The sequence below is a fragment of the Chiloscyllium plagiosum genome, unplaced genomic scaffold (assembly GCF_037043375.1).
Source record: "Chiloscyllium plagiosum isolate Xiang-an unplaced genomic scaffold, Cpla_swu_hap1 HiC_scaffold_48, whole genome shotgun sequence".
Taxonomy (NCBI): domain Eukaryota; kingdom Metazoa; phylum Chordata; class Chondrichthyes; order Orectolobiformes; family Hemiscylliidae; genus Chiloscyllium; species Chiloscyllium plagiosum.
Genome location: NW_028270186.1, coordinates 6,186,273 through 6,200,170, shown reverse-complemented (window position 1 = coordinate 6,200,170; position 13,898 = coordinate 6,186,273). Strand labels below are relative to the sequence as shown.

General features: G+C 43.1%; 1 protein-coding gene across 13 annotated transcripts in view; it reads left to right on the top strand.

Moving 5' to 3' along the window:
* aak1b (AP2 associated kinase 1b) overlaps window positions 1–13,898 on the top strand; it is a 127,745-nt gene that overhangs the window by 42,158 nt on the left and 71,689 nt on the right. For all 13 annotated transcript variants that reach the window (XM_087984245.1, XM_043681260.2, XM_087984246.1 and 10 more), the window contains exons 6-8: window positions 8,556–8,637; window positions 9,994–10,126; window positions 12,675–12,778. In XM_087984245.1, coding sequence (XP_087840371.1) covers window positions 8,556–8,637; window positions 9,994–10,126; window positions 12,675–12,778 — 319 coding nt within the window. The remainder of the gene's footprint in view (window positions 1–8,555; window positions 8,638–9,993; window positions 10,127–12,674; window positions 12,779–13,898) is intronic.

The following is a 13,898-nucleotide window of genomic DNA, read 5'->3' as shown; positions in this document are numbered from 1 at the left end:
AATCCGAGGGTTATGTGACGGATTTGGAAGGATCCCTTGGAGGGAAGTGAGGGGGGACTTGTGGGCGCAAGTTTTGCATTTCTTGCGGTTGCAGGGGAAGGTGCCGGGAGTGGAGGTTGGGTTGGTGGGAGGTGTGGACCTGACGAGGGAGTCGTGGAAGAAATGGTCTTTCCGAAATGCTGATAGGGGAGGGGAGGGAAATATATCCTTGGTGGTGGGGTCTATTTGGAGATGGCGGAAAAGACAAAGGATGAGATGATGTATCTGGAGGTTGGTGGGGTGGTAGGTGAGGACCAGTGGGGTTCTGTCCTGGTGGCGATTGGAGGGGCGGGGTTCAAGGGCGGAGGAGCGGGAAGTGGAGGAGATACGATGGAGAGCATTGTCAACCATGTCTGAGGGGAAATTGTGGTCTTTGAAGAAGGAGGCCATCTGGGTTGTTCGGTATTGGAATTGGTCCTCCTGGGGGCGGAGGCGAAGGAATTGGGAATATGAAATGGCGTTTTTACAGGGGGCAGGGTGGAAGGCGACGTAATCTAGGTAGCTGTGGGAGTCGGTCAGTTTACAGTAAATGTCGTGTTGAGTCGGTCACCCGAGATAGAAATGAAGATGTCTAGGAAGGGGAGGGGGGGAGGGATTTTTCCATATCCGTCACAAATTCACCTGCACCTCAACACACATCATTTAGTGCATCCGCTCACCCGATGTGGCCTCCTCTACATTGAGGAGAACGGCCGCCTACTTGCGGAACATTTCAGGGAACATCTCTGAGACACCCGCACCAACCAACCCAACCGTCCTGTGGCTGAACACTTTAACTCCCCCTCCCACTTCGCCAAGGACATGCAGGTCCTTGGCCTCCTCCATCGCCAGACTATGGCAACACGACGCCTGGAGGAAGAGCGCCTCATCTTCCGCCTAGGAACCCTCCAACCACAAGGGATGAATGCAGATTTCTCCAGCTTCCTCATTTCCCCTCCCCCACCTTATCTCAGTCCCAACCCTCGGATTCTCCACCGCCTTCTTGACCTGCAATCTTCTTCCCGACCTCTCCACCCCTACCCCCTCTCCGGCCTATCACCGTCACCTTAACCTCCTTCCACCTATCGCATTCCCAACGCCCCTCCCCCAAGTCCCTCCTCCCTACCTTTTATCTTAGCCTGCTTGGCACACCCTCCTCATTCCTGAAGAAGGGCTTATGCCCGAAATGTCAATTCACCTGCTCCTTGGATGCTCCTCACTTTCACTTTAGATGCTGGTTGAGTAAATCCATTTTTGAAGAAATTTCATGTTTTCAAATGTGTGGCAGTTGATCTTTCCAGGCTTTTACGAGTTTCTGTGCCTTTTTTCAGTCCTGGAAATGTTCGATATCACTGTGTTTCTCTGACCGTCAACTTGTTTAGTTTTCAATTGTGTCCCCATTGGCAGCTGAGCCTTCTGCTGGCTTGGAATTTCGTAAGTAAACCTCTCTGTTCTTCTTGAAGACGACACTTTCTAAAGCTCATCTCTTCGACCAAGCTTTTGGTCCTCTGCCCATATATATCTTTACTTAACCCGGTGTTCACTATTGTTTGGTGTCACTCCTGTTATGTTCCCTGTATTCCATGATGTTAAAGGTGTTGTGACCATCCAAGTTGGAGATATCTTGGTTCTGCTAATTTTGATGTGCCCTGAATGTGTGTACATTGGCTCAGAATGGCTGAGAGTGGGAATGGACCTGTAACTAGGCCCAGAGAGTCGAAAGAATTTTGGAGCGTTGTGCCAGATGATGAGTGTGCGTGTGCAATCACAGTGATCCACGGTGACATCAATTGACATTTGCTTATGTGCAAGACATTTAAGAGAATTGGGGTTGTGTGAGCTTTGCCTCCAAAGAGTGTATGGAAAGGGTTAGCAATCAAACTACAAGCACACTGGACAAATGAATGACACTGAGACGAGGGACGGTAAATACAGACTGAAGGTATTCTATCTGAATGCACACAGTGTAAGGAATAAGATAAATGAGCTCCTGATGCAGATAGAAATCAGCAGGTATGATGTGGTGGGCGTTGTGGAAACATGGCTGCAAGGGGATCAGGATTGAGTGCTGAATATTCAAGGATATACATCCCATTGAAAAGATAAGCAGTTGGGCAGAGGGGGTTGGGTTGCCTTATGAGTGAGAAATTAAATTAAATCGGTACTAAGATCTGAAGTAGGGTCAGATAATGTAGAATCTGTGTGTGTAGAATTGAGGAACCACAAAGTTTAAAAAAAAAACATTATTACTCCAACTATGTACAGGCCTCCTAATAGTCAGGAGATGGGGCACAAGATACACCAGGAGATAGAAAAAATGTTTTGGAAAGGCAAAGTTACAGTGCTCATGGGGCATTTCAACATGTCAGTGGACTGGGAAAATCAGGTGATAGTGGATTGCAAGAGAAAGGAATTTGTGGAATGTCTACGAGATGGCTTTTTGGAGCAGCTTGTGGTGGAGCCCACTATAAATCGGAAATACTGGATTTAATGTTGTGCAATGAGGCAGACTTGATAAGAGAGCTAAAGCTGAAGGAACCCTTATGAAGCAGTTTTCATAATATGATTGAATTTACTCTGCAATTTGAGAGCAGAAGTTAGACTCAGATAACAGTATTACAGCTGAATAACGGCAACTACAGTGGCACGAGGGAGGAGCTGGGTAGAATTGGGGAGGAGCCCAGTCAGAGAGATAGTGGAACAGCGATGGCAGGAGTGTCTGGGAGTGATTCAGGAGATGCAGCAGCGATTCATCCCAAGGAAAAAGCTGCATCGTGCAGGGAGGATGAGGCAACCATGACTGACGAGGGAAGTCAAGAATAGCGTAAAAGCAAAAGAGAAAGCATATAATGTGGTGAAGGGAGATGAGAAATCAGAGGATCGGGAAGCTTACAAAGACCAACAGAGGGCAACAAAAAAAGAAATAAGGAGGGTGAAGGTGAAATATGAGGGTAAGCTAGCTAGTAATATCGAGGAAGACTGTAAGAGTTTCGTTAGAAGATTTGTAGCTTTTGAGAAGATTTGTAGCTCAGATTGATCAGTATGTAAGTTAGCTCGCTGGTTTTCAGACATTTCGTCACCATCATCAGTGCGAGTCTTCGGTGAAGTGCTAATGGGATGTCCCACCTCTCTATGAATAAGTCTTGGTTTCTTAATGTGGGTGATATCATTTCCAGGAAGGTAAATGGGATCCAAGTCTATGTGTTTATTCATGGAGTTCTGGTTAGAATGCCATGCCTCTAAGAATTCTCATGCGTGTCTTTGTTTCGCCTGTCCTAGGATGTATGTCAAAGTGGTGTCCTTCTTTGTCTGTATGTATAGAAATTAGTGATAGTGGGTCGTGTCCTTTGGTGGCCAGTTGGTGTTCATGTATCCTGGTTGCAAGTTTCCTGCTGGTTTGTCCAATATCGTGTTTTTTTTACAGTTCTTGTATGGTATCTTGTAAATGACGTTAGTTTTTCTGGTAGTATCTCATGGATCCTTTACATTCATTAGTTGCTGTTTAAGTGTTAAAAAGAGAGGCAAAAGTGGACATTGAGCCATTGGCCATCACCAAGGAGAAGGTGCTGGAAAAACAGAATGGCCTAAAGGTGATTGAGTCACCTGGACCAGATGGACTACACCCAGAGTTCGAAGGAAGATAGTTGAAGGGATAGTCAAAGCCTTTGTGGTGATCGTTCAGAAATCACTGGAATGAGGAATGGTCCCAGAGGACTGGAAAATTGCTAACTTTAAAAAAGGAGTACGGCAAAAGATGGAAAATTACAGACCGTTTAGCCCAACCTTGATTGTGGGTAAGATCCTGGAATCCATTGTGAATGATGAGATTTCTGAATACCTGGAAGTGCCTGGTAAAATAGGGCCAAGTCGCCATGGTTTCATCAAGGATAGGTCGTGCCAGACAGATCTGCTGGAATTCTATGAGGAAGTGATGAGCTGATTAGACCAAGGAGAACCAATGGATGTTATCCATCTGGACTTCAAGAAGGTGCCATACAAGAGGCTGTTGAGTAATTTAAGGGCCCATGGTGTGAGAGCAAGGTGCTGGCATGGAAAGAAGTTTGGCTTTCTGGCATAAAGCAAAAAAGTGAGGCTAAAAGGGTCTTTCTCAAGGTGGCAGCTGGTGACAAGTGGTGTTCTGCAAGGCTCCGTGTTGGGACCACAACTTTTCACTTTATACATTAATGATCTCCGTGAAGGAACTGAGGGCAAGACTGGCTAAGTTTGCAGATGATTCAAAGATCGGTGGAGCAACAGGTGGCATTGAGGAGGCCAGGAGTCTGCAGAAGGATTTGGACAGGTTAGGAGAGTGGACAAAGAAGTGGCAGATGGAGTACAATATGGGAAACTGTGAGGTCATGCGCTTCGGTAGGAAGAATAGACTACTTTCTAAATGGGGAGAAAATTCAGAAGTGCAAAGGGACTTGGGGGTTCTCATCCAGGATTCTCTCAAGATAAAGTTGCATGTTAAGTCAGTCGTTAGGAAGTCGTTGAGAGGACTTGAATATAAATGCAGGGATGTACTTCTGAAGCCCTACAAGGCTCTGGTCAGACCACATTTGGAGTACTGTGCACAGTTTTGGGCCCCATATTTCAGGAAGGATGTTGTGGCCCTGGAGCGTGTTCAGAGGAGGTTCGTGAGAATGGATTCAGGAATGAAAGGCTTAACATATGGGGAACATTTAAGGACTCTGGGTTTATATTTGATAGAGTTTAGAAGGATGAGGGGGAATCTAATTGAAACATACAGAATACTGAATGGGCTGGACAGATTAGATGTTGGGAAGATGTTTCCATTGGTAGGAGACACTAGAACCTGAGGGCACAGCCTTAGAGTAAACAGAAGACCTTTGAAAACGGAGATGAGGAGAAACTTCTTGAGCCAGAGACTGGGGAATCTGTGGAATTCATTGCTGCAGAATGCTGTGGAGGGTCAGGTCATTGAGTATATTTAAACTGAGATAGATAGGTTCTTGAGTATCAAGGGGATCAAGATTATGGGGAGAAAGCGAGAGAATAGACTTGAAAAACTTATCAGTCATGACTGAATGATGGACTAGACCCAATGGGCTGAATTGCCTAATTTCTGCTTCTGTATGTGGTCTTATGATGTTTTTCATGATTTGGCAAAGGTTATGAAGTTGAACATAGCATAAGAAATTGGGCATGAATAATGTAATATTGAAGAACCCAATGGCATTCATTGCAACTCAGCATTATATCATAGAATCACTTCAGTGTGGAGGCAGGCTACCAACCATCTGAAGAGCATCTTGTCCAGGCCCACCCCTGTCCCTGTAACTCTGTATTTCCCATGGATAGTCCATCATGCCTGCACATGCTTGAACACTGGGCAGTTTAGCATGCCTAACTTGTACATCTTTGGAATGTGGGAGGAAACCAGAGCATCTGGGGGAAACCAACGCAGACACAGGAAGAATGTGCAAATTGTACACAGACAGTTGCCCGAGGGTGAAACTGAAGCTCGGTCCCTTGTGCTGTGAGACAGCAATGCTAACCATGAGCCACTGTGCCAGCCCAATGTCTCATGCACTGTTGTGGGTCTTCTCAGGTGTTGTTTCAAGATGGTATAAACGATGACAAAGTTGTTTTCCTTACAGAACTGTTTCAGGCATTCATCTCAACTATTCTTTGTTTCTAGCCTATTAGCTCATATTACATTATCAGACCCTCTCCAGTGACCTTTCCTTTCAAATCCATCATGGGAATCACCCATGAGTGGGGCTGGAAAAGCACAGCAGGTCAGACAGCATCTAAGGAGCAGTAGAATGGACATTTTGGTCATGAGTCCTTGATCACAGCTGCCTGACCTGCAGTGCTTTTCCAGCGCCACACTTCTTGACTCTGATCTCCAGCATCTGCAGTCCTCACTTTCTCCTCGGAATCACCCATGACTGCACTCTTCAGTTGTTTCATTGTTTTTTGCAACTCTTTATCGAATACTTGAACACAGAACATAGAACATTACAGCACAGTACAGGCTCTTGATGTTGCACTTACCTGTGAAATTAATGTGATGCCCATCTAAACTACACCATTCCATTATTATCAATAAGTATATCAAATGCCCATAACGTCAGTGAGTCTACTACTGTTGCAGGCAGGCTGTTCCACGCCCCTACTACTCTGAGTAAAGAAATATCTGTCCTAAGTCTGTCATGTCTCAACTTAAAGCTATGTCCCCTCGTGTTAGCCTTCACCATCAGAGGAGAAAGGCTCTCACTGTCCACCCTATCTAACCCTCTGATTATCTTATATGTCTCGATTAAGTCACCTCTCAACCTTCTTCACTCCATCAAAAACAACCCAGTTCCCTCAGCCATACCAGACAACATTCTTGTCAATCTCCTCTGAACCCTTTCCAAAGCTTCCACATCCTTCCTATAATGCAGTGACCAGAACTGTACGCATTACTCCAACTGCAGCCTTTCCAGTGTCTTGTACAGCTGAAGCATGACCCCGTGGCTCCAAAACCCTATCCCCTACCAATAAACGCCAACACACCATATGCCTTCTGAACAACCCTTTCAACTTGGGTGGCAACTTTCAGGGATTTATCCACCTGGACACCAAGATCTCTCTGTTCATCTACACTGTCAAGAATTTTACCATTGGCCCAGTACTCTGTATTCCTGTTACATCTTCCGAAGTGAACTACCTCATACTTTTCAGCATTAAACTCCATTTGCCACTTTCTGGATTAGTGGTGCTGGAAGAGCACAGCAGTTCAGGCAGCATCCAAGGAGCTTCGAAATCAACTTCATCAGGGCTTTTGCCCGAATCATCGATGCTGCCTGAACTGCTGTGCTCTTCCAGCACCACTAATCCAGAATCTGGTTTCCAGCATCTGCAGTCATTGTTTTTACCTCCATTTGCCACTTTTCAGCCCAGCGCTGCATCTTATCTATGTCCCTCTGTAATCCACAATATCCTTCTGCACTATCCACAACTCTGCCTACTTTAGTGTCATCTGCAAATTTACTAATCCATCCTTCTATGCCCACATCCAAATCATTTATAAAAATGGCCTGTCTACATACTGTGTCAGAGAACTCTCCTGCACACAATGAACAAAAATTGACCCATCTCAACTACTTGAACTATAGTATTCCCAGTCAATGTTGGGGAAGTTAAAGTCCCCCATAAAAACTTCCCTGTTACTCTTGCTCCTGTCAAGTATCACCTTTGTTATCCTTTCCTCTACATTCCTGGAACAATTCAGAGGCTGAGAAGAAACTCCCAACAGGGTGACCTCTCCTTTCCTGTTTCTAACCTCAGCCCAAACTACCTCAGTGGATGAGTCCTCAAACTTTATCTGAGTTGCGGTCATACTACCCTTGATTAACCATGCCACACCTTCACCCTCTTGTACCATCTTCTCTGTTCTTGCTGAAATAACAAAATCCTGGAATCTGCAACAACCATTCCCATCCCTCCTCGAGCCATGTCTCTGAAATGGCCCCGACATTGAAATCCCAGGTACCAACCCATACTGCAAGTTCACCCACTTTTTATTCCGGATGCTCCTGGCATTGAAGTACACACATTTAAATCCAACATCCTGGTTGTCAGTCCCTCTCACGACCTTGTAAACCTATTCCAGACTTCACTACCTTCAAACTCCAGTACACTGGAAGTATGATTCAGGTTTCCATCCCCCTGCTGCATTAATTTAACTCTACTCCCCTCTCCCCCCCCCCCCCCCCCTGCCACAGAGCATTAGGAAAATTTCCCCCCCTCCAGGATATTGGTAACCCTCTGGTTCAGGTGAAGAGCATCCTGTTTGGCAAAAGTGAAGCATGGTTCCAGCAATGTGTTATGCTTCAGTTGATCCATGGTAAGTTGTGAAATCAGGTCCAATGTTCTGATGCAGCGATGGTATCATGGGTATGACTCTGTAGTACATTGCCATACTGATCCTGGGACCTAATACAACATGGGGTCTTGTTTGTTTTAATCTCAAGTCTAACTCTTAACCATTGTTTGCTTCCTGGGAACCAAATTATCAGATGTGTCAGTTTAATTGTGATTTTCCCTTCCCCCATTTCATTGCTGTACCAGGAAGATAAAAAAAAAACCTTTTGTTAATGTTTCACTTCTTGCCCCATGAAAGAGTTTTGCATACCATGAATTATTTTGAGATGTTGTCATTGTTCTTTACTGGCAGCCATTACGTCTCCAAAAGAAGAGACTTTCTCTTGAACTGCTGTTTGGTTTTGGCTTCACTCAGGGTGTTATAACAACTGGGAATATTTGCTCACAATTCGTCAGGAGGTACACCTCTGAATAAAGGCATTTCATGCCACATCAGCTGACCTCATGTGTTCCCGATGGCATTGGCCCGAGTTGATCAGATTTATTGACGTGAGCTTGAATTTTTTTCTTTTGGCTAACCTGAAAGGCCGCAAGAAAGGCAAATCACTGTGCACTTGAGAGAACCAAAACAAGAAGTTCCAGTCTCAACCCTAAAAAGCAAATATTGGAGAAATCACTCCCATACCTTTGTGTTTTTTTAGGTACACAACTCTGTCCTACCGAGCTCCTGAAATGGTCAACCTTTACTGTGGTAAACCCATTACTACAAAGGCTGATATATGGGTGAGTAAACGGAAGCCTTTGTTGTAGATGTACTGTAAATGAAAGCACTTAATGTCAGGATATTCTTTCTGAGGCATTTCCCGATTCTGTGCTGTTGATGTAATGGAAATAATTGACACTGAAAATCTAGAGAATGAAAACACATAACTACATTACCAGTAACAGAAACAAGCAAACTTATATTTGTATAGAGCTGTTCAGAATATCAGCATGTCCCAGTGGTCGGGGCAACTAAACTCGGCAATTATTTCCATGCCAAAGCATTATTTAAAATTTATTAGAAGCTGAATATCACGCCAAAAGAAAGCAGTAATCTCATTTTACAACATGTTTCCCCTGATTGTTCACACTTCGTAATAAGAGGCAATCATAGCAAAATTACACTGTTCAGACCTTGTTGTTCAGATCGATTGACTTGAATTTTCTCTGTGGAGTACCACTAAGTCTGTCTATTTCTCTTTGACTTGCACTTACCTTCCCTCAACATTGCACTTGCTTCCACATGATTGGATATGCCATGTTGTGGCCAAATGAGTGTGATAATCTCATGATGCTGTTTGAAAAAGAGCAGGCGACTTGTCCTGACCAATATGCATGACTTGGCCAATATCTTTGAAAGGGTCCATTTGACCACAAAGGGCAATGGTGGCTGTGGGGTGTGAATGAAATCATTTCAAGCTCATGTACATTTTTCACTTCACCTAACATTCTTTTCACCCGAGTGCTAAAGTATTCATGAGATTATCCAGTGACAATGGATTTTCCCTGAATGCTATAGCTGTTGCAGGGTATTTATAGTCAGATTGACAAGCAGCACTTTCGTTAATTCAGTGCGATCTATTGGCATGCTGATCATAATTGGCACTTAGAATTTAAGTTTGTATTTCTATATGTCACAAAGTGTGCACAAATTGATTTGAATTGCTCACAGTTCGAAAACAGCCACAGTAGCTTTTGACCTTCTCAGTCACTGGAATGACGAGCTATGACCTCCATCCCCTCTTGGGAAAGAGCTTTGAAACCCATTCTTGTTTTAATGTGAAGCAATTGTCCACTCTTCCCAGGACATCACTGTATGTGTGGGACACAGTTCTGCAAAAGCTCCTGCTATTTTGAGTAGTTGCTTTCCACCTTCATACCATGATCAAACAAATGACAAATCTTTGAAGAAAATAATAAAATTTAACATTCCAGAAAATGTGGATGCAAGATCATATGTGGATGCTTTCTTGGCTCGAATTACCCAAGATGGGAAGAGCCACTGGTTGAGTTACCTTGGGGAAAAAGATAACTTCTGCCTTTTTTTTGACTTCTTTTGATTGAGACTGGTCATATTCTTCTGTTTTTTTCTTTCAGGCTCTCGGATGTTTACTGTACAAACTTTGCTTTTTTACACTACCGTTTGGAGAAAGCCAGGTTGCAATCTGTGATGGGAGCTTTACAATTCCAGACAACTCCAAATACTCCAGCGAGATGCACTGCCTAATAAGTACACACTGTTACATGTTTCAGTTTCTGCTAGGCTCCTTTTGAGAATGATAGTACAATTAAGCTAGAAGGTTAAAAATAGATTTGGATAGATTTACAGTCTGTGTTTTTTGATTGAACAGTTCGTCAAGTGCAGCATCATCAGAAGCTCACATATTGTGCATTTGGCTGATGTTGTCTAAGAAATGAAGTGTTGAAATCTCGAACGTGTTGGATTTTCAAAGATGTTAAAAAGTGCAGAACTCTGCAACTTGTGATGAGACTGAATGATTTGAACTTCCCTTCACTTGTTGTCTTTGCCAGGTTTGGCATTCTAAATGGTTTGTGCCTGTCGTCATTGTCTGGTCAAGTGTTCTGAAGTTGTGAGTGAGTTTCAGGCCTATGACCTTGGCTGTATTTGCAGTCAAGGTGAAGACAACAGTGACACTCTGTCTATTGAGGAGTTGCCCTGAGTTTGAGAATGCGTATTGCATATATACTTTTGAACTATTCACAGTGACATGAATGGCAATGCATAGAGACAGGAACAGGATTTAATTCAAATGTTGAGGAGCTGCTTCTGTTTATGGCATCATACTGTCCACTTCATTGGGACAAAGCAGATGAATTAATGTATCTTAATCGAAGTTTAATTTTAAACAGAAAATATTATTTCACAAGCATTTCCTAAAATTAGAATTCCACTGATACTTTGAGGCAAAATTGGAATCAACCATTACTGATCTCGTCAAACGCATTTTATCCCGGAGGTTATAAATGGATTAAAACTTGCAAGATTGGTGAAAGTGAAGTAGACTGATGTGCAAGGAGCTGGAAATATCTCACTGCAAGAAACTGATTAAAATAATCCTGTGGGCTGTCATCCTGTTACATCTGTCACGCTAAGTCCCAATAATTTGGATGTGAATGTTCACACAACATTCTCTGCAGGGTGACAATTTAACACTGCTGTATCTTGAGGACAGAGCTGCAAGTGACGATGAGCCACTTGTTCTGAAACCTTCCAAGGTAAATAGTGGACAAGTCAAATCCTAGGCTTGACAGATAATGGGTTTAATTTTTTCAACTGGTTGCTCACTGAAATGTGTTACAAGAGGGCGTACTGTTCTTTATCTCAGGATTGTGGAGGTGGTGGCATGCTGGTCATGTTACTGAATTAGTAATCCAGAACCCAGGGTCATGGTCTGGAGACATGAGTTTGAACCCGACTCTGACAGATGGTGAAAGATGAATTCAGTAGAAATCTTTAACAGACAGTTGACCTCATGGCGATCACATAACCATTGTCAATTATTACCTAACCCACCTGGTTCATTCCTGTCCTTGCAGAAAGCAAGTCTGCCATCCTTACCTGGTTGGCCCACACGTGACTTCAAATGTGCTTGACTCTGAGTATCCTCTGAGCAATCACAAATGTATAATATGTGCTGGCTCAGTCAGCGAAGCCCAAATCCTGTGAATGAACAAAAACCAATGCTGTTGTTTTGAATGGACCAAGCCAGGAAGGTTTGGATAGAAATCTTCAAGTTCTTCAAACCGAAAAATGTTCTGGATTATGACACAAAAGAGAGCAAAGATACCGTACAAAGCAGCATGTCTGTATTTTTATATAGAAGGCCTTTAGAAGGATCTTAGCTCAAATGGCAAAATGAAGTTTCAAACTGTTCTCTGAATATCTGTACTTACAGTATTAATTCTCGAGGAACTTTCCGCCCCACTCAATACTTGAACTTTTTAACTGATACCTCCCACTTTCTTTTCCGTGGACAGTGGAGGCAGTTTGGCCTGAACGTTTTTCAGTTCTAACAACTTGAAGATTTCTATCCAAACTTTCCTGGCTTGGTCCATTCACAACAACAGCATTTAAGCTGTCGTGACTGGTTGCCCTGAAGGAAAATTTGATACCCCTGCTTGGAAAAAGTTTTCTCCCTTCTGGACTGAGCAGTCTTTATTCAGAACTGAGACCTCGAACCATCCGCTCTGAAGTCAAACCTAAATGTGTGGCTTCCTGTTGCAAACTCAGCAGTATTGACGTTCCATCCATTAACATTACATCACAAAGGCTGGACTCAAGTTACATGCTTTGTTGTAATTGATGCGTTTGGGTCACTGTTGCAAATTATTTTCTGATATGCTTCTTCAAAATAACCCTCCATTTAACCGGTCTGATTCATTTGTCTTTATTTTAAATCCATACCCAAATTGACTGAAATTTTGACAAGCACATGTTGCTTGGAACAGAGACAACAAGATGAGAAGAACAAAGTGAAACAACGTTGATGCTTTCTGTCTCTGGGCAGTTGTGATTTATTTTATTTGTGCTTGTTTCTCAAGAATGATCTCCTTACTGTGTCTGAAAGGGAGCTGTTCTCGATGGTTAGAGTTTAAGATATGTGAATAAACATACCAGAGCATTGAAAATGAAATCTGTCTCTGAACGTGCAGCAGTTTTTTGAGTTGTGTGGTCAAATACATTGATGCTTCCTTCATATTGAAGCTGCAGTCATTTTAGTATGAACAATTGACTGATATTGATTTCCTTTTTTCAGGATTTATGCTCGAGCCAGATCCAGACAAAAGACCTGACATTTACCAGGTGTCGCACTTTGCATTTAAACAAATTGGAAAGGAGTGCCCTGTCCAGAATGTCAGTGTAAGTCCAGAAATAATGAGGCTTTGTCAGGCTGGCCTCGAGGTCAAGAATGTCACATATGTTTTGAGACTTAGACGCACAACTAGAAAGACTGACTGTGTTGTGGGTACATTGTTTCAGCTCCTGTGTACTGAAAGAGAGAACTTTTTACAGATGTGCTTGTGTTCATGTGACAGTTTCCTGATGTTTTCCATTAAAAGAATATTTGAAGAGAGCATTTTTGAATAAGGCAAGACCATCGAAAGAAATAGAATGCTTGCAGTTGAAAAGCAAATTCGTGATTGTGCATGAGCGACTTGCCTTGACATATCCTTGTTAGTAAACCAAATAAAGTGAGTTCTGCCAAAGTTTGTCAGGATCACCTGGATGTTTAAGGTGATACGGGAAGGTTTTAAAAGGGATCTAACGGGTAACTTTTTCACGCAGAGGGTGGTGTGTATTAGGAACCAACTGCCAGAGGAAGTGATGGAGGCTGGGACATTACAACATTTAAAAGGGTTCACAAATAGGAAGGGTTTAGAGGGATCTGGGCCAAATGCAGGCAAGTGGGACGACATTACTGTAGGATATCTAGTCAGCATGGACGAGTTGGACTCAAAGGTCTGTTTCTCTGCTGTACATCTCTATGACTCTCTAAATCCAGTTGGAAAATGTGCAAAACAACTTAAGCCCATATTAAGTGCTGGAAAGATCTGATCTGTGGTTCTTCAGTGGGTTCATGAAACCAAATTCATTTGTTGTGCATTCACGTTGAACAATTTTCTGTCACTGAACGATCTGAGTCTTGACACAGCCAGCATAAAAAGATCTATAATATGACTGTTGAGAGTGGAAAGTATATGACATTGTAGAACATAGAGAAACGGAAACTGCGCAAGAAACTTAGCGGGTCTGGCAACATCTGTGGGGAGGAAACAGAGAAAACATTTCAAATCCAGTGACTCTTCTTTAGAACTGGTCACTGTACTCTCAGTGTTAACTCTGTTTTCTCTCCACAGATGCTGCCAGACTTGCTGAGTTTGTCCAGCAATTTCTGTTTTTGTGTGTTTCAGATAGCCAACATCCACATTTCGTTGTTTTATTTTGGTGTGACAAGTCGTGTTGAGTCTGCGATGGTGAA